At 46.3% G+C, this 21,105-nt stretch overlaps 2 protein-coding genes across 4 annotated transcripts in view; one reads left to right on the top strand and one right to left on the bottom strand.

Annotated features, from left to right (window-relative positions):
* The window catches only part of LOC308478152 (uncharacterized protein), a 342,007-nt gene that overhangs the window by 34,534 nt on the left and 286,368 nt on the right, over positions 1-21,105 (top strand). The gene's annotated exons all lie outside the window — the stretch shown is intronic.
* Positions 1-21,105, bottom strand: part of FGF12 (fibroblast growth factor 12) — a 233,531-nt gene that overhangs the window by 59,021 nt on the left and 153,405 nt on the right. For all 3 annotated transcript variants that reach the window (XM_081007543.1, XM_081007544.1, XM_081007542.1), the window contains one exon: positions 4,360-4,470. In XM_081007543.1, the coding sequence (XP_080863669.1) occupies positions 4,360-4,470 (111 nt within the window). The remainder of the gene's footprint in view (positions 1-4,359; positions 4,471-21,105) is intronic.

Raw genomic sequence — 21,105 nt, 5'->3', positions numbered from 1 at the left:
TTTGGAAAAGGCTGTTCTCCAACTGGAGCGCTCGCAGGCCAGTGTTTCCCAGTTGTCAGTGTTTATATTACATTTTTAAAGATTTGCCTTGAGACAGTCTTTGAATCTCTTTTGTTGACCACCAGCATTACGCTTTCCATTTTTAAGTTCAGAATAGAGTAGTTGCTTTGGAAGACGATCATCAGGCAACTGCACAACATGACCAGTCCAACGAAGTTGACATTGAAGAATCATTGCTTCAACTCTGGTGATCTTTGCTCCTTCCAGAACACTGAAATTAGTTCACCTGTCTTCCCAAGTGATGTGTAAAAATTTTCAGAGACACCGTTGATGGAATCTTTTGAGGAGTTGGAGATGGCCTTTATAAGTGGTCTATACTCCCTTGCCCCTAGGGAATCCCACTGCCCCCACCCCCAAAAACCAGCTTAAGCTGCCTCTGGAGAATGGACCATGGACAACTGAAGAATTCAAAATGCGAGGGGTGGGGGAATCTCCAATTTAAATATGTAAACTGAAACTGGTGAGTCTCATCTCTGGCTCCTCTGGGAGAGATGGGCGACCTTCCTATCTAGCTCTGCCAGTCGAGGCAGAAAACTATTTCTAAACCTTTGGTGCCACATCAGTGCGTTGAAACCTTGCAATTAACAAGTCTATTTATAAGCACTTTTGACTGGGAAAAAATGGAGCACATCACTACGGATAATGAAGGTAAATGGCTGCCATCACTCATTCTCTGCAATCCATTTGTCTTGCGGTGAAGGGCTGTCTCAGAGACGACAGGGAAGAGGAAGGGTAACCCTCCTCAAGATCAACAAGGAGAACCTCGCCGCGGAATCAAATTTCTAAGCTCCCTCCAGCGATGTTATTCCTCCCTTTCCAAATCAGGGCCTGGAAACTTTTATTTATTCGTTCAGACAACTTATACACCACCCTATGCCCAGAGGTCTCAGGGCAGTTCACAACAAGACCACAACATATAAAGTCAAACCAAAATCAATAACCCCCCCAAAAACCCCACTTTCTAAAAGTGTGTTGGATGTCAGGAAGGTAAACCAAAGGCCTTGTTAAAAAGGAATGGTTTGCCTAGTGCCTAAAGGTGTGTAATGAAGGCACCAGGCGAACTTCCCTGGGGAGAGCATTCCACAGAAGGGGTGCCACTGCAGAGAAGGCCCTGTTCTCGTGTTGCCGCCCTCTGAACCTCTCAAGGAAGGGGTACACGAAGATGATCTCAGGGTAGGTTCATATGGGGAGGGGTGGTGCTTGAGGTATTGTGGTCCTGAGCCATTTAAGATTTTATAGGTCAAAACCAGCACTTCAAATTGGGCCTGGAAACTAATTTGAAGTCAGTGCAGTCAGACCAGGATCGATGTAATAGGCGCAAACCGACTTGCTCCAGTGTGCAACCTGGTTGCTGAATTCTGCACTAGCTGAGGTTTCCAAACCGTCTTCAGAGGCAGCCCTACATATAATGCATTGCAGTAATCTAACCTTGAGGTTACCAGAGCCTAGACAACAGGACCACTGAACCTGCTTGGGGCAGAGAGGAAAGTGCCACGGTGGATGCAAGACACAGCAGCATTTAGACTTTAAGCAAATGGCAACCATTCAGCCTTCTCTTCTTCCTCCTCCACCAGCTCCTCCTGCTTACATGGTTCTCTTTCAAGCACAGCCTTCCCACACATTTCAGTTTTTGTTCCATAATTTCCAACAGATTCTCCGACAAGACGTGCTTCAGCCAGCCTTCACCGAAACATCTGGAGGGCACTAGGCTGGTGAAGGTGTTCAGAGGTCTTGAAGATGCACTCTGGCTCCATCATGTTAACACGCGATCCGAGTGTTATTCACAGAGATGGGGGGGGGGAGTGTAGCCCACGCAAGGAGTCAGCCTTGCCTTGCTCTAGAGACTCCTCCAGTGAAAGCACCGGCTTGCCCTGGGGGTCCCTCAACATGAATTAATGCATTCCCCTCTACAAAAAAATAAATACATTAAAAAATGCAACTAGGTTGTTTCTGCGTTTAAATGATGAGAGATAATTTGGCAAAAGCCTAGTTTGGGGCATGGCTGGGGAGGGCGAGCTGCCTGTTTGTGGAGATGTAAGACAAGCTCAAGGCTCAAGGAGGTTTTCCAGAACATGCTTCTGCTAGAGTAGGTGGCCTCCAGGACACTTTGAAAGCTTGATCTGTAAGAGGTCTGTAGGGTTGGTTCTCTGAGGTGGCCTTGCCTGCAGATTCCCCCTTCCTGCCATCCAGCATTTCTGGGGCTGAAGAGACTCCCTTAAAATGAAAGATTGCAGCTAGGGGGCCTTCCTAGTTTAGAGAACAGGAAGGAAGAGGAGCTGTGATCGAAGCCTATGCAGAAAGCAGATAGGGGAAAAAATGCTTTTCTTCCCCTCTCATTGCCCTAGAACTCTTGAACATTCAATGAAGCTGAAGGCTGGAAGATTTAGGACAGGAAAAGAAAGTCCTTCTTCATTGCAGCACATGGTTAATCTGTGGAACTCCCTCCCACAGGAGGCAGTGATGGCCAACAGCTTGGCTGGCTTTAAAAGAGAGCCAGTGTGGTGTAGTGGTTAAGAGCGGTGGACTCGTAATCTGGTGAACTGGGTTTGATTCCCCGCTCCTCCACCTGCAGCTGCTGGGTGACCTTGGACCAGTCACACTTCTCTGAAGTCTCTCAGCCCCACTCACCTCACAGAGTGTTTGTTGTGGGGGAAGAAGGGGAAGGAGAATGTTAGCCACTTTGAGACTCCTTAGGGGAGTGATAAAGGGGGATATCAAACCCAAACTCTTCTTATTAAAAGAGGACTGGACATTCTCTTCCTCCTCATTTGGAGGCAGAAGTATTTTTGAGTGCTTCTTGCTTGAAACAGCAGGAGAGGAGATTTCTCCTGTGCTCGGATCCCACCTGTGGGTTTCCCATAATGGATATTTGGTTGGCCTTATGTTAATGTCTCCTTATGTCTCCTTATGTTAATAGTAGTAGTAATAATAATAATAATAATAATAATAATAATAATAATATCCCGCCCTCCCCAGCCAAAGCCGGGCTCAGAGCGGCTAACAACAATAAAAGTAACACAGCATTCTAAAATCAATTCATTTTAAAATCAATTCAAAATCAAATTCATGGCAACCATTGGGCTAGAGTTCTATGAGGATTACCGAAGGAGGGGGGTCAGACTGTGCCTTGGCCAAAGGCCTGGTGGAACAGCTCTGTCTTGCAAGCCCTGTGGAAAGATGTCAAGTCCCGCAGGGCCCAGGTCTCTTGGGACTTGGTGTTCCACCAGATCGGGGCCACAACCGAAAAAGCCCTGGCTGTGGTTGAGGCCAGCCTATGTTCTTATGAATGCACACTAAAAAGGATTTCTGGAGACAATCTGAGCCTTGAAATGACCCAGACCCAGACTGGGACTTCATTATCAGGTGCTGGAAGGACAAAGGACTCCTGAGCATCTCACAGCTTCCCCGACCCCATTCTTTGCCCAATTTCCATGTTTTGTTGTTGTTGTTGTTTAGTCATGTCCGCCTCCTCGTGACCCCATGAACCAGAGCACGCCAGGCCCTCCTGTCTTCCACTGCCTCCCACAGTCTGGTCAAACTCATGCTGGTAGCTTCGAGAACACTGTCCCACCATCTCGTCCTCTGTCGTCCCCTTCTCCTTGTGCCCTCCATCTTTCCCAACATCAGGGTCTTTTCCAGGGAGTCTTCTCTTCTCCTGAGGTGGCCAAAGTCTTGAGCCTCAGCTTCAGGATCTGTCCTTCCAGTGAGCACTCAGGGCTGATTTCCTTCAGAATGGAGAGGTTGGATCTTCTTGCAGTCCATGGGACTCTCCAGAGTCTCCTCCAGCACCATAATTCAAAAGCATCCATTCTTCGGCGATCTGCCTTCTTTATGGTCCGGCAAAGCCTAAGTCTCTTTTTTCCTGGGGGTGTTGCTGCAAGAATATTCTTCCTACCTCCTAGCAGAGAGACAGGAGAAGCAGCACCCTGCTTCCTCTCACCCTCCTCCTCCTCCTCTCCCCAGCCAGTCAATCTGCCATCCAAATAAATCTCTCTCGCTTCCTCCCTTGGCATCCCTCCTTGGGAAGCGAGAGTTTTGTTCTCCCCACCACCCCCAGACAGCAGCTGCAGCGTCAGGGGCAAAAAAGAAAGAAAGAAAAAAGTGAGAATAGCAATGCAGGAGAGATTTATTTAAAGGGGAAGCGCTGACAGGGGACCCAGCGCAGGGAGCAGTAATTTAACACTTTGCCTGAAAAGGGGGGGGGGACGGACCACCGTGAAGTGCCTGTTTGTGAGGGTGGCCAGGCAATGGGTGTGATTTATAACCAGGTAGCTAAAGGAAAGAGAGAGAGAGACTCACTGTAGTCGCTGTTCTCGTCCTTCGTCCCATCAATCGTCCCATCCGGGTGCATCTGCAGGAAGAATTCCTGCTGGCTGAATAACCTTGTCACAATTCCTTTCAGCTGGGGTTCTGCAAGGAGGAAGGGAGACAAAGAGGGGGGGTGTTATCCCAGGCGTTTGTCCAGCTCCCAAACATTCAGGCCACCGTCCCCCTTGGTTCCATAAATTCATCCCAAACCGATTAAAAAACACCGACATTATTCCGAGCAGTGCCTGGCCTGACTCATTAAGGAATCATAAAACCACAGAACTGTAGTGTTGGAAGGGACCCCAAGCAGCCATCTAGCCCAACCCCCTGGAAAGCCACAGCGAAAGAACCCCCAACAGATGGCCAGCCAACCTCTGCTTCAAAAGGTTATACGATTATAACCCAATGAAATTCAAAACAGCAACAACTGACTGCACATTTATCCAGAATCCAATTAAAACTATTTAGCTTAATTAATGCCACAAAATGGATATAGTTGATCCAGCGATGCTGGATGTCAAAGTCTGATAGGCATTTATACCTCCAGCTCCCCCTTGCCTCTTAGCACCCCCTGAGTAATCCCACCGCCCCCCACCCAGTGGGGGAAGCACCAGCCCAAAGGAGGAGGAAGCTCCTCAACCATGGGTAGGCAACCTAAGGCCTGTGGGCTGGATCCGGCCCAATTGCCTTCTAAATCCAGCCCATGGATGGTCCAGGAATCAATGTGTTTTTACCTGAGTAGAATGTGTCCTTTTATTTAAAATGCATCTCTGGGTTATTTGTGGGGTACAGGAATCCGTTCATTTTTTTTGCTTCCAAAATATAGTCCGGTCCCCCACAACGTCTGAGGGACAGTGGACCGGCCCACGGCTGAAAAAGTTTGCTGACCCCTGGACCTCAACATTCTGTCACATCCCAGCGTGACCAAGGACCCAGGAGAGAAGGGATAAGGCCACACAAAGGGGAGAGGACTCTGCTCCCACTGTCTAGACCAGGCTGCCCCACACTCGGCCCTCCATATGTTTTGGGACTACAACTCCCATCATCCCTGACCACTGGTCCTGTTAGCTAGGGATGATGGGAGTTGGAGTCCCAAAACATCTGGAGGGCTGAGTGTGGGGATGGATGCCTGGTCTAGAAGGAGTCTTGGGGGCTCCTCTAGCACCCCCAAACCAGCTTTCCCCTGCAGAAGTGAATGGCTCTCTTTCTCTCCTATGGGGCAAAGAAGAGCATAGAGGCAAAAGCACACATCCTGCTCTGTTTGAGAAAGATTGATCCAAAGTAATTATGATTAAGCTGACTTATTGCAAAAGAATACATATAAACCAGCCTCACAGGTTTATGTGAAAACTGACATTTTTTTTTTGTAATGTTTTGGAACAAGAAGTTGAATGACCAGAAGACTGGAGGATGAAGTTGATGGACTACGCAGAATTAGATAAATGAACAGGAAGGATTCGAAACCTGCGAGATCAGAGATTCTTAGAAGACTGGAGTAAATATATGAACTATCTGGAAAATAACTGTGATGAACAGATTCTGCTAGTAGCACTGCAAGAAGTTCTGTAAGGAGGATTATTTGAAATATTGCAAGAAAGACAATGAAGAGAATTATTAGTTAAAGATAATTAAATGTAAAATAAAAATTAAGAAATGCATAATAAGTGATAAAGAGCAGAAAATCATCAGAGGTGTTGATGGAAGTCTAAAAATATTGTATAAGATGAGAAGCTATGTTGTATGACTGTTGGAACTGATGTCAAAAAATTAATAAAAATGTGTGTGTGTGTGTGTGTGTGTGTGTGTGTGTATGAAGTTGAACGACCATGCCCAACCTTAGGCTGCTTTCAATCTGCACTAACAGTACTTCTTTATGCATCTTATCTTTGTTTATTAATAAAGTAACATTTATTTAAACATTAAAAAAAGACTCATACAAAACAGGATGATAGAGAAGAGAAGACTGAGAGGTGATATGAGATCCATCTTCAAATATCTCAAGGGCTGCCCCCCCCCCCATGGAAGACGGTGCAAGCTTGTTTTCTTCCGGTCCGGAGGGGAGGACCTAAACCGATTATTTCAAGTTACAAGGAAGGAGATGCCAACTGAACATCAGGAAGAACTTTCTGAGGGTAAAAGCTGTTTGACAGCGGGGTGGACAACCTCAGAAGGTGGTGGAATCTCCATCATTCAGGATTTTAAAGCAGAGATTATATGGCCATCTGCCGTGGACGCTTTAGCCGTGATTCCTGCATTGCAGGGCATTAGACTAGAGGAATCTCGGGGGAGGATGGCTGCAATACCATCAAGTGAATGATGTGTTTAGATGTGACAAGAAAGTAGGATTTAATGATAAAAAAATCTAAATTCCAAATCAAATTACTAGAAGGCAGGACCAAATTATTGTCTAAAATGTGCAATTTCTTATTAGAATGGTATACAAAACAGACAAAGGAGGAGATGATAAAATGGGCAATGGATTTTGGGCATAACATTGAGTATGATGCTTGGGTAAAACTGTGGAATGAGAGTATAAAATTTACAGCATGTACCACCTTAAGAGAGAATATAATGAAAATGTGTATCACTGGTATTTGGCACCTGTTAAATTGGCAAGAATGTATAGGATGAGTAGTAAGACATGTTGGAAATGTAAAGATAAAGATGGAGATTTTTATCACATGTGGTGGACATGTGAGAAAATGAAACCGTTTTGGGAACGGATTTATAACAAATTGAAAAAGATATTCAAATACACTTTCCTGAAAAAGCCAGAAGCTTTCTTGCTAGGCTTGATGGGAGAGGAAATAAAAAAAGCAGATCAAAGGTTATGTATGCTATGACTGCTGCCAGAACTTTGTTAGCCCAAAAATGGAAAGTACCGGAATTACCAACAGTAGAGGAGCGACAGACGAAGATGGTGGATTATGTGGAACTAGCAAAACTGACCTGTAGAATCCAAAATCAGGAGGAAACAAAATTCCAAAGAGATTGGAGTAAGTTTATTGATTATATAAGTGTAGAGATTTGAAGACTCTGGCAGGAGTGAAATAAATCTTACGATGTAGACTGACTGGATATAATAAGAAACTGTGGAAAGGTGACTGAAGCAAGAAAACCTGTTGGAGGGAGGGAAGGAAGTCAATGCTCAGCAGAGTGGTGGGAAAGAATGTGGGTAAATGACTGTTGAATATTACTGTACTTTGTTGGTATAAAATGAAACTAGACAGCATCTTAAAAAGCAGTGACATCACCTTGCCGACAAAGGTCCGTATAGTTAAAGCTATGGTTTTCCCTGTAGTGATGTATGGAAGTGAGAGCTGGACCATAAAGAAGGCTGATCACTGAAGAATTGATGCTTTTGAATTCTGGTGCTGGAGGAGACTCTTGAGAGTCCCATGGACTGCAAGAAGATCCAACCGATCCATTCTGAAGGAAATCAGCCCTGAGTGCTCACTGGAAGGACAGATCCTGAAGCTGAGGCTCCAAGACTTTGGCCACCTCCTGAGAAGAGAAGACTCCCTGGAAAAGACCCTGATGTTGGGAAAGATGGAGGGCACAAGGAGAAGGGGATGACAGAGGACGAGATGGCGGGACAGTGTTCTCGAAGCTACCAGCATGAGTTTGACCAAACTGTGGGAGGCAGTGGAAGACAGGAGTGCCTGGCGTGCTCTGGTCCAGGGGGTCACAAAGAGGTGGACAGGACTAAACGACTAAACAACAACAACAACACTACTATCAGCTGCTGGAAGCCACAGGAGTAGAGGGCTCTCGTGCTTGAATCCTGCTTGCAGGTTTCCCACTGACATCTGGTTTGTTGGCCACTGCGAGAACAAGATGTGAACTAACTAGATGAGCCATTGACCTCATCTAGCAGGCTCCTCTTATGTTCATAGCATAGATCAGGCATTTCCAACAGGTAGATCGTTGTCGCAGGAACCGCCCCCCCAATCATTCAGTTTGTACACTCACACACTCACACACGCTATGCTTCTGTTATAAATTCATAGAAAATCAACCAGACATCGGATCTGCACCGTTCCACTTTTATTTCACTCCATGAAGGAAGGACTACAAAATGGGGAAGGTTTGATACAGGGCAGCCATAATCCCTTCACCATCCCAGCACATCCACAGGAGCCCTGCCCAGTTGCTATGCCAACCCTGATGGTCCTAGACAGAAGACCATTAAGGTCACAAAGGACTTGCATATGGCAGTGGATTCAGCACGGACTGGAACAAAGGACAATAATCAGATCTTCCCTCTGGGGGCAGGAAACTGCCAACTCCCCTTTGTTCTCTGGAAATGACTCATGGGGAGGGGGGAAAGGAGGAACCAGCCAGGTGACAGGACACTCAGGTTACCGCCACAACTCCTCCCTCAACCCCTCCTTTTTGTGATGTAGTTGTGATGTAGTCTTAGGGGTGTAGTTTGGGGGATTAGTAACTAATAAAAGTTGGGGTCTTCTTTTGTTCTGGGCTTCCATTTTGCTTCCTCTTGTTGTGGGTGGGAATCCTGTCGCAACAGTTTCCAATAAAGGCCAAGCCTACAGGCTGCTGTTTTGCTCCAAATTGTCCTGATTGGTGTCTTTGTTTTTTGCCCAAGGGAGTCCTCGGATTCCTCCATTAACATCATGATCTACTGGTAGATTGCAGGGGTGTCCCAGGTAGATCATGGAACGGCTCAACAACTCCTGGCAATGAGTCTTTTTATACTGTGAGTAGATTGCAGTCTCTTGGGAGTTGACGTGCCTGGCATAGAAGACCCACCAGCCCCAATTAACTTCCTGGTCTAACCTGCAGCTGTGCACGGGAAGCTTGTGGCAAGCAACCTCAATATTGGCCAGGGTGACAGCAGAGCTGGCACAGAACCTGAACCCAATGCAGGCAGTGGGTCTGAGAGAATCCCCTGGTGTCTGGCCAAGTCCCTGGCTACACACTGAGTCATTGTCACTGCAAGCGGTGAAACAGGCTCTGTGTATAACACATTGTGTGCCAAAGGAACAGATCCTCTCCAGAATCTGAAACGCTCCTTCGCTTGCTCTGGGCTAGACTTGCCTTGCAAATCCAGAGCTGTGTGAAGAAGGGACACTCTGCAGTGGCCTTCTCAGACCTGGGGGACCTCAAAATATGTTGGAAGACAATTCCCACCAGCCCCAGAAGTTTTGCAGTGAAACCAAATGGGATGTCCCATCCAAGGTGCTTATTGTGGGGAACCTGCAAGCAGGTTTTCCACACATGAAGTTCTCCCCTCTCTTAAGGTCTCCAGAAACTGGCATTTGGAAGCACTGCAGGCTCCAGCAGTGGAAGCAGAACACAGCCATTGTGGCTGGTAGCCATCGCTTGCTGTCAATAGCCATGGATTTGTCCAATCCTCTATGAAAGCCATCCAAGTTGGTAGTCATCACTGCCTCCTGAGGGAGTGAAGAATGACTTTCTTTTAACTTGGACTACTTGGACTACTACAAGCTATGGCTTTCCCAGCAGTGATGTATGGTGAGAAGTGAGAGCTGGACCATAAAGAAAGCTGATCGCCAAAGAATTGATGCTTTTGAATTCTGGTGCTGGAGGAGACTCTTGACAGTCCCATGGACTGCAAGAAGATCAAACCTCTCCATTCTGAAGGAAATCAGCCCTGAGTGCTCACTGGAAGGACAGATCCTGAAGCTGAGGCTCCAAGACTTTGGCTGCCTCATGAGAAGAGAAGACTCCCTGGAAAAGACCCTAATGTTGGGAAAGATGGAGGGCGCAAGGAGAAGGGGGCGACAGAGGATGAGATGGTTGGACAGTGTTCACGAAGCTACCAGGATGAGTTTGACCAAACTGCGGGAGGCAGTGGAAGACAGGAGTGCCTGGCGTGCTCTGGACCAGGGGGTCACGAAGAGTCGGACACGACTAAACAACTAAACAACAACACCACTGCAACACCCTGTATGTGGGGGCTCCCTTTGAAGGTGATCCAGAAACTACAACTAATCCAGAATGCGGCAGCTAGACTGGTAACTGGGAGTGGCCTCCAAGACCATATAACACCGGTCTTGAAAGACCTACACTGGTTCCCAGTACGTTTCCGAGCACAATTCAAAGTGTTGGTGCTGACCTTTAAAGCCCTAAACGGCCTCGGCCCAGTATACCTGAAGGAGCGTCTCCACCCCCATCGTTGTGCCTGGACACCGAGGTCCAGCGCAGAGGGCCTTCTTGCGGTTCCTCCCTGTAAGAAGCCAAGTTACAGAGAACCAGGCAGAGGGCCTTCTCAGTAGTGGCGCCCGCCCTGTGGAATGCCCTTCCAGCAGATGTCAAGGATATAAAACATTACACAACTTTTAGAAAGCATCCCTGTATTGGGAGGTTTTTATTGTTTGATGTTTTTATTATGTTTTTAGATATGCTGTATGTTGCCCAGGGTGGTTGGGGAAACCCAGCCAGGTGGGAGGGGTATAAAAAAATTATTATTATTATTATTATTATTATTATTATTATTATTATTATATCATCATAATTGCTGAATCTTCCAACATTCAGCTTCTTGGATGTCCACGTTTGGAGACAAACTTTTCTCTGTCCACTTCCTAATTTTATAAAGTTCTGTCATGACACCTCTTGCTTGCCTTTTCTCTAAACTAAAAAGCCGTAAACATTGCAACCTTTCCTCCTAAGAGAGTCCCTGTATGGTATGCAGTCTCTGCACAAACGGCTACACAGGTGTGCCCGCATTCACCTGAGTAAAAAGTTTCTTCAAAGGGGTGTGTGGGTCGCTCCATCCCCTTGATCACTAAGGCTGTCCTTTTCTGAACCTTTTGCAATTCTACATTATCCTTTTTTGAGGAGGTGACCAGAACTGTACACAGTATTCCAAGTACTAGCATATGTTTAACCCCTGCTGTTCTGGATGAAACAGAAGAGGAAACATTCATCTCTCTCTCTCTCTCTCTCTCTCTCTCTCTCTCTCTCACACACACACACACACACACACACACACACACTGAAGCAGTCAACTCTAGGAAAGATTCAAAAGCTATGGAGAGGCTTGGATAGAGAAAAATGCTGCAGAAGATGGCTAGGAGGCATGTTTACAGTGGTACCTCGGGTTAAGAACTTAATTCGTTCTGGAGGTCCATTCTAAACCTGAAACTGTTCTTAACCTGAGGTACCACTTTAGCCAATGGGGCCTCCCGCTGCTGCTGTGCTGCCAGAGCACGATTTCTGTTCTCATCCTGAAGCAAAGTTCTTAACCCGAGGTACTATTTCTGGGTTAGTGGAGACGGTAACCTGAAGCGTCTGTAACCTGAAGTGTCTGTAACCCGAGGTATCACTGTATATGGCAAAAGAGCACATCAGGAGAACACAGAATCACAGAATTGTAGAGTTGGAAGGGACCTCAGGGACCACCTAGTCCAGCCCCGTGCAATGTAGGAATCTCAGCTGAAGAATCCCATCCATTCTCTGCTTAAGGATCTCCCATGAAGAGGAGTCCACCACCTTCCGAGGGAGACCGTTCCACGGCTGAAAAGCTCTTACTGCCAGAAAGTTCTTCCTAATGTTCATGTATGCGACAACGGCCGCGAGAGTTCTGGTAGTACAAGGATGGAAGACTGAAGAAACCCCAACTAAAGAATCATGGCAAGAAAAATTGGTGGACTATGCAGAACTGGCAAAACTGACATATAAGCTACGGGACAAGGATAACTGTGACTTTAAGGATGAATGGGAACCCTTTACAAAGTATCTGAAGACGCAACAAAGCGAACTCCTTGGCTGGTTTTGAATAAACATTCGCAGACTTTTTATTGATAATAATCAGCTAAATAGTTTGAGGATCTATACAACTTTGTAACATGCAGAAAACAGCACTTTTAGAGAAACCAAAGACTGGAACTGAGGGAAGTCGGTGGGTGGGGGCGGGTAGGTTTTGTGTGGGAGGGGGGAGGGAGGAAAAATGGGGGGGGGGGAAACAAGGATGATATGTTTTAGGATAATGTGTCTTGTTTTAATTTTGAATAAAAAAAACTAAAAAAAAAAGTTCTTCCCAATGTTTAATGGGAATCTCCTTGCTTGCCACTTGAATCCATTGGTTCTGGGGAAGCAGAAAACAACCTTGCTCCACCTCCCATGGGACAGCCAAAGACCGCCAAGCTTCGCTCCTGCTCCCCACCTGACCTTCTCCACCTAGGCCCTGACTCTGTCTCAGGCTCTCTCTCGCTAGAGCAAGCTCCCTGCGTTCTCCTCCGCCGGCTCACCAGAGGCTTCATCCCACATCATTTATTTACCGACTTGCACAGATTGCCGGTGGCATCTCTGCCGGTAACTGCCGCGCGGAACAGGACTGCGGAACGGATTAAATGCGATAACATTGTGCAGAGCTTTTCCTTCCTGGGCCAAGATGGATGTTATTAGGTAACGGTTAACTGGAGGCATCTCTGTGGAGAGGGATCGCAAAGGCCTCCGATGCCAAGGCAGAAAGCAGTGGCAGCGGCCCTTTGGCACATCAAAACCTGTCGTGTTTGCTTCATTCTGCAGTCAGCGCTTCCCTTGTCATGATCGCACTACAAGCTCAGCAGAGAACCAAGGCTGCAACCGGCGCCCCCACCCCCCCACTGCTTTGGGGGTAAGCGCCATTGAAATTGGTGGGATTTTGCTCACGACTCACAGTGTTAAAAACTCAGATATATAAAGGAACATGATGGAAAATGGAAATTAAGAAATTATGATGTGATCAAAGACCACTTTCAGAGTTGGTTGAATTATCGACAACTATATGAAACACATAAGGAAGACAGCAAGAAAGGATTTAGTTATACAAGATCTAGGTTTCAAAAGGAAGTGATCGAAGGGAAAGTGAAATTACTGAAGGCCGCATACAGCATACTATTAGAATGGGAGACGAAAGATGAAGAGGTAAAATCAGTTATGATTAAATGGGCACAAGATGTAGGTCACAACATTATGATGGAAGATTGGGAAAAATTATGGAAAACTGATTTAAAATTTACAGATTGTTCCCTATTGAAAGAGAATTACATGGAGGTGATGTACAGATGGTACACAACACCAGTGCAGTTAGGGAAAATGCACAAAACTAGTTCAAATATATGTTGGAAGTGTGAGGAAAAGGAGGGGACATTTTATCACATGTGGTGGGATTGTAAGGTAATTAAAAAAATTTGGGAAATGATATACAACGAATTGAAGAAAATGTTCTATTTAACATTTGTTAAAAAACCTGAAGCATTTTTTGTTAGGGATTGTAGGGAAAGATCTGCCAAAAAAGCTGAAAAACATCTTCATGTATGCAACAACGGCCGCGAGAGTTTTAATAGCACAAGGATGAAAGACTGAACAAACCCCACCTAAAGACTCATGGCAAGAAAAATTGATGGACTATGCAGAACTAGCAAAACTGACATATAACCTACGGGACAAGGATAACTGTGACTTTAAAGATGAATGGGAACCCTTTACAAAGTATTTGAAGACACAGCAAAGCGAACTGGACTCCTTGGCTGGTTTTGAATAAACATCCACAAACGTTTTATTGATAATAATCAGCTAAATAGTTTGAGGATCTATACAACTGTGTAACATGCAGAAAACAGCATTCTTAGAGAAATCAAAGACTGGAACTGAGGGGAAGTCGGGGGTTGGGGGTGGGTGGGTTCTGTGGGGGGAGGGAGGAAAAATGGGGGGGAAATAAGGATGATATGTTTCTGCATAATATGTTTTGTTTTAATTTTGAATAAAAGTTATTTAAAAAACAAACAAACTCAGATATATAAACTAGGGGCCAAATGGCTCCTTAAACCAAGGCTGAAGTCGCCAAAATGGAATGTCTAATTGCCATTTTGGGGTATGATAAGGGAAAAAGAAGTCCTGGGGTACAGATTTACTCCACTGGCCAGCTGGTTGGGGTGCACTCCCCATTGGTCTCCCCAGTCAGCAAAAGGAGGAATCTCCCACCAAGTTACAGAAGCAAAACAACAGTCAGTAGACCTGGTCCTTCTTGTTGCAATAAGGTTCAAACACACAAAGAGTAGGAACCCCCAGCATGGCCTGGCATGAACTTTTAAGACTTCCTCCCCTTTCCCATAATACATTTCCAGCAGCAGCATCAATACATCACAGATATGTCACAAAGTAGGCTTGTTTGGCATGAAGAAACATGAAACTGTCATCCACCCCTGTCAATCACCCCAGTTCCCGACACCTTTTAACTACCCTCTTCCCCAAAGAACAATAACAGTATTTACACATGCCCATGTCCAAAGTCCGTTTCGGGGGCCTAATCCAGGGTAAAAATGGGGTAAAATTCTCAAAAAACAACTTCAACCCTAAAAAAAGCTCAAAGACTTCGGCCAGTCCTTTGGCTGGCCCTCAAGGCCCTTCACTTCATCAAATCTGGCCCTCTTTGAACAAAGTTGGGACACCACTGCCTTAGCTGCAAGGCTTTCCTGCGCTTCTCCTCTGAAAGGATCAGGATCCACTCCACCATCCCGATGGGGTTCTTCCTGGGGTATGCGCTGCCCTTGGCTCCCTCCTGCCTCCTATTGTGAGGCTAAGTCAGGGGTGTTGAATGGTTTCTTTAAATGTAAAGGTTCATCATTGTTCCACCCGATGTGTATGTCTTTAAGGGGCCAGAGCAAAATAACAAGACCCAGCTTTACAGCTGTGAAACATAGCAGGTGCTGCTGAGTTGTATTGATTAAGCTGTGTCAGCAATTGGGTGTAGTACCGTATTTTTCGTTCTATAAGACGCACCAGACCACAAGACGCACCTAGTTTTTGGAGGAGGAAAACAAGAAAAAAAATGTTCTGAATCTCAGAAGCCAGAACAGCAAGAGGGATCGCTGCACAGTGAAAGCAGCAATCCCTCTTGCTGTTCTGGCTTCTGTGATAGCTGCGCAGCCTGCATTCGCTCCATAAGACGCACACACATTCCCCCTTACTTTTTAGGAGAGAAAAAGTGAGTCTTATAGAGCAAAAAATACGGTATATAAGGAGCAGCACCTAGCTCCTCTCCCCTTCCCCTGGGGGATGGGTTGGTGGTTGGGTCTGGTTTGTTGATGTATTTAGTGTAAATGGAGTTTTTGTTTTTCTTATTAAAACCTTCTTTAAGTTATTTTTGAGTCCCTTTTTAATGCATGGTCTCCCCAGCAAGCTCTTTGCAGCGCTACCATACTGCAAATAGCCAACAAGGGGTAGGCAAGCTAAGGCCCGTGGGCCAAATGCGGCCCAATCGCCTTCTCAATCCAGCCTGTGGACAGTCTGGGAATCCTTTTATTTAAAATGCATTTCTGGGTTATTTGTGGGGCCTGCGTGGTGTTTTTACATGAGTAGAATGTGTGCTTTTATTTAAAATGCATCTCTGGGTTATTTGTGGGGCATAGGAATTCGTTCATTTTTATTTTATTTTTCAAAATATAGTTTGGCCCCCCACAAGCTCTGAGGGACAGTGGACCGGCCCACGGCTGAAAGTTTGCTGACCCCTGGGCTAAGTTCACACCTTGTGGAGGGGAAGGAGAATGTGGCCTTACGCTTAAGGGATTATGGAGGCAGCGGAGACCTGGATTCTCTTCTTCCAGAGGAACCAAGGAAATCGGTCAAACCGTTGAATTCTGGAGATTATTTGTGAAGTTTCTACAGTTCTCCATATTGGATTGTCAGAGGAAACAGTTCAATACATGGTATCTGCTTATGGCTACAATTTTATAGACTGCTTTTCTGAGCCTCTTTGCTGTTCTGTATATCCGGTGCTTGTGTAAACGGTCATTGTCCTGGACTTAGTTTGAGGCTGTGGTGGGGACTTGGGATTTTTTGGTAGTTATTTAACTGCCCCCCCCAATTCCTGGTTTTGACAGGTAAGACATCTCTAAAGTCTTATTTTTCAAATGATGGACTGACTGTGATTGATTCTCAGTTAAACATCTGGCTAGTTCAGATGACAACATTGAGCTAAGTTAAGAACTCAAGAGAACTTAAAGAAGGAAAGTCCCTTGATCCAGGGACAGTCCACATAAATATTGACCTATTCCAAGCTCTCTTTCTTAATGGACCATTCATAACATAAGAATATTCTTCACAACTGCATTCATATGAACTCGATTTTTTTAGTGTGGTGGAACTCCCTGCCACTTGACACCAGGCAGGAACCTTAACTGCACTCTTTCCAGTGCCTGCTAAAAACATCCTTGTTTAGACAAGATGTTTAGAAAGTTGGTGTGAATTTTAATCTGTTTTCAGTCTACAGTACTGTCATTTTAACTTTTCAATTGTTTAGATTCTTACCGTTTTCTTGTTGATAATGTTGTTGCTTTATCTTTTTTGTAAACAGCTTTGAGTGGTTTTTTTTAAAGAGAATCAATTGGCATATGAATTTTATGAAATAAATAACACAAATAGGAGAGTTGCCAGAGGAATCTATTGCCCTGGCAGCTAATAGCCGGAGACCCAGCTATTGGAAGGTGTTTGGAAAGGGGCTTGTCTCCCCAACCCCTGACCAGAAGCAATAATATCCATTGCGGGGCAGAGCGAGGAGAGAAAGAATCTAGCAGTCTTGGAGAATGGACACAGCTGACTCGCTCTTTGTGAGAATCCAAATGCATAGATGGGGTGGGGTTCATTCCTCCTGCTAGAAAAAAAATGAGGGCGCAGAACCCTTGGGGTGCGGATGCTGTGAGCCCTTCCATCCCATGCGCTTCTCATGGGTGTGTGTTACTAAGCAAAAGCGTTTTATTGTCACAGAAAACGCTACCGGCCTTCAATGACCTTCATCCCAAAGACACCAACACAAAGTGTAATCGGGGACACCTGAAACCCCTCAACACTCACACAAAGGATTACTTGGGAGCAAGTCTCCATTGGTACTTCAAATCATAGAATTGCAGAATTGGGACACCCCCCCCTCCACGGGAACCTGGCCAAGTCCCCTGCAATGCAGGAATCGCAGCTCAAGAATCCTTGACAGATGGCCATCCAACATCTCTTTAAAAACCTCCAATGAATCATGGAATTGGAAAGTTGGAAGGGGCGCCAAGAATCATCTAGTCCAACCCCCTGCGATGCAAGAATCTCAGCTTATTGAGTGCCCCTTTGCTCTTGGACCCTTTCCAGGACCCCACATTTAAATTCTTATTCACATACCTCCTTGCTGGCCCTAGTAGGACCAGTTTGGCCACTTAGCCCTGGTGATCATTCAATGTCTACTGACTGGGTTTTGTCCCCCCCCCCCAAAAAAAAATGACCCCTGAATTTTTGAATTGTATTGATATTGATGCTGCATTTTATGTTGTATTCTATGCTGTTTTAAAGTTGCATTTTAATGTTTTATATTTTCTATTAGCTGCCCTGAGCCCGGTTTTTAAACTGGGAAGGGCAGGGTATAAATAAAAATTTATTATTATTATTATTATTATTATTATTAGTTAGGGAATCCTGCTGATTTGGAGTTCTGGAACAGCGGAGACCTCTGACTGTGATTGACAGGTTGACAAAATGGAGATGGGTCTGCTACTGGACTGCCCCCCCTGCCTCCCCCCCCCCCCCGGCATCATAGGAAGGGAGGGGCGGTGCGTGCGGGCCGCCCCGGGTGTCATCACTGAGGGGGGGTGAAAAATGGCAAACATATGTATTTTTAAAATAAAATTAAAAAATTGGGGCTCATGACACTTTTCTCGAAAAAATATTATTTAAAATGAGTTTAATAACTTGGTCTGACAGTGAATGAACCTCAGCAAGTCAACATAACACGTACTGAAACTTTTTAGTTCAGCCAAGAAATGCAATGAAATGCGTCTGGGCGCAAACCGCGGACTCCTTCATTGGAGCCTGGCTCTGTGCCAGAAGGTGCTGTGCCTTGGCTGACGCACTTGGGCCTGGCGCAGCTCTGTCCTGAACCCGGGGCGAAGAGCAAGCAAGGGGACGGCACCGCTGCTGCCCACCTTCCTCGGCCATGGCACACCTCACACCTGGCAGCAGCTGCTCTTCTGACCTGGCGGTAGAGAGCAGCCCTCGTCAGTCAGCCGTGGCGAGCGCACCCGGCTGCAGCAGCTCCATTGCTGGGTCAGCTTTGACCCGGCGGCAGAGAGCAGGAGGGTCAGCAGCAATTGTGATGGCCTGGGACTTGGGCTCGGACTCAGAACCGGAGGAGTCTCAGTCCGCACTGGATCCTCTGCCTCAGGCATCATCTGAACCAAGCCTGGGGTCTGATCCTGAAGAGTCCCAGTCTGCACAGGTTCCCCTGCAGCAAACACCAGTTGGCCGAGTCAGGGGCCTGAGCCTGCCCTGGCTCCAGATGCGGGGATGACCTCATTCCCTCCAGCTGGGCCATCACTTACAGCTGCTCCACTACCGGTTGGGTCAGGGGAGGCTGAGGCAGCCCCTGGGTCTAGTAACCCACCGACATCTCCCGAGCTGCAGAGACTCAGGTCTGAGAGAAGGAGAGAGCTGAGTACTCGCAGAAGGAGTGCTCGCCTTTGGGCGAAACAGGGAGGTGAGTTGCCGGGGGATCAGGACCGGCTGCTACCCCGACAGAGATAAAAGGCTGCTGGACCCCACCCCAGGTTGTGGGAGCAACATTGCTGCTTGCTGGAACTGGCCTGTTACCCTGTGCCTGACCTAGCTTGGTTTCCTGCCTTGGCCCTGTCGGACTGACTCCTCGTGGAAACCTTGGATTCGGGACCGAACCTGGACCGCGTTGCTTGGGTTAACCCCCAGGCCCAGCACAGCAATGCTCATGCCCACCCTCCATGGCGTTGGCGCCTCGCGTCCAGCTGCAGTACCTCCATCGCTGGGTCATGTCTGACCTGGTAGCAGAGAGCAGGGGAAGAATGAACAGCAGCTTCCCTGCCCCTCTCCTACCCTGAACTGTGGCACGTGGGAGGGCACCCTTTGCGCCCCACCCTCCTCGGGGGCGCACCCCATGCACGCGCCCCGGGCAGTACGGGCATATGCTCCTCCACTCCACCCCCCCGCGCTTCTTTGGGGAGGGGTCCCTTAGCCGCTGCACCCTCTGTTGGGCAGCCTCACAAGCTCTGGAACGTTCCACAAGGCAAACGCTTTGGAGTTAATTTAATCAAATTACTAGCTGTTTACTCTCGGGCGTTTGAATGGCAGCGGCTGTGTTCGGGAGATGAAGGCTTCTCAGCTGACTCATCAATCAGCCCCTCACCCCCACCTGGCAGCTCCAGCTTGAACACAGAGGAAGAAGATTGGCAAGCTCAACATCCCAGGCAGGAAGCATTGAATCAACACAAACAGAGGCTTTCAAGCCCTTTTTGGCAGAAGCAAAGCCTCTGGCGCCGGAGTCTTCGGAGTGCGAGCTTCAGAGTCCTCCTCAGCAGAGGAGACACCACTAAAAACAGTTCCTACATATGAACATAAAAGAAGAGCCTGCTGGATCAGGCCAGTGGGGGCCCCTCTGGCCCAGGATCCTGTTTTCACAACAGCCAACCAGCTACTTCCATGGTGTAGCTGTGATTCCTGCAGGAAGTTGGACTAGATGAAGTTTGGACTTGATATCCTCCTTTATCACTACCCTAAGGAGTCTCAAAAGGGACGTGGGTGGCGCTGTGGGTTAAACCACAGAGCCGAGGACTGTCAAAGTAGATAAATAGGTACCGCTCTGGCGGGAAGGTAAAAGGCGTTTCCGTGTGCTGCTCTGGTTCTCCAGAAGCGACTTAGTCCTGCTGGCCACATGACCAGAAAGCTGTATGCCGGCTCCCTCGACCAATAAAGCGAGATGAGCGCCGCAACCCCAGCGTTGGTCACAACTGGACCTAATGGTCAGGGGTCCCTTTACCTTTACCTTTAAGGAGTCTCAAAGCGGCTCACTTAACCCCAGTCAAGCTAGCAAAAATCTATCATTTGCCCGATAATAAATGTTGGAAATGTAAAGAAAATGAAGGTACTTTTTTCCACCTTTGGTGGACATGCCCAAAGATCAAGGCCTTCTGGGAAATGATATATAATGAATTAAAAAAGGTATTGAAATACACTTTCGTGAAGAAACCAGAGGCCTTCCTCTTGGGCATGGTCGGCCAATTGGTGCGAAGGGAAGACAGAAATTTTTTTATGTATGCGACAGCAGCAGCAAGAATTCTCATTGGGAAATATTGGAAGACACAAGAATTGCCTACCCGAGAAGAATGGCAGATGAAAGTGATGGACTATATGGAACTGGCTGAGATGACCGGCAGAATTCGAGACCAGGAAGAAGGATCGATGGAAGAAGATTGGAAAAAATTTAAAATATATCTTCAGAAATACTGCAATATAAAAGAATGTTAGAAAAAGGTTGGAAAAGAATATTAGGCCCTATTGGCAGATATGGTATAATGGAGTAAGTAAAAATGAAGTGTAAAATGAGGATAGAGGAGGATTAAATATTATCGAATGTTAAAATAAGTAAAAGAAAAGAAGGTTAGAAGGATTTGCTGGAGATACGATCTAAACTAGAATACAAAGCAGGGAGGTGAGAGGAAGTCATGGAAATAAGTAAAAGGGAAAAAGGTTGTAAAGGTCTAATTTGATTTTTGTCATTCTTTATTGTAATGTATGTTTATTCTTTGTTGAGTTTTTTTTTATTGTCTGTTTTTTGTAACATGTTATATCTTTTTTTTTCTTTATCTGTATGGTTTTTTTTTCCTTTCTTTTTGTAACTTTAAAATTGGAATAAATATTCTTTTTTAAAAAAGACAAAAACAAAGCGGCTCACAATCTTCTTTCCCTTCCTCCCCCACAACAAAC

The sequence above is a fragment of the Podarcis pityusensis genome (genome assembly GCF_964106645.2).
Source record: "Podarcis pityusensis genome assembly, chromosome: 5".
NCBI classification, from domain to species: domain Eukaryota; kingdom Metazoa; phylum Chordata; class Lepidosauria; order Squamata; family Lacertidae; genus Podarcis; species Podarcis pityusensis.
Note: the sequence above shows the minus strand (reverse complement) of the source record. Positions and strands in the feature narration are given on the sequence as shown.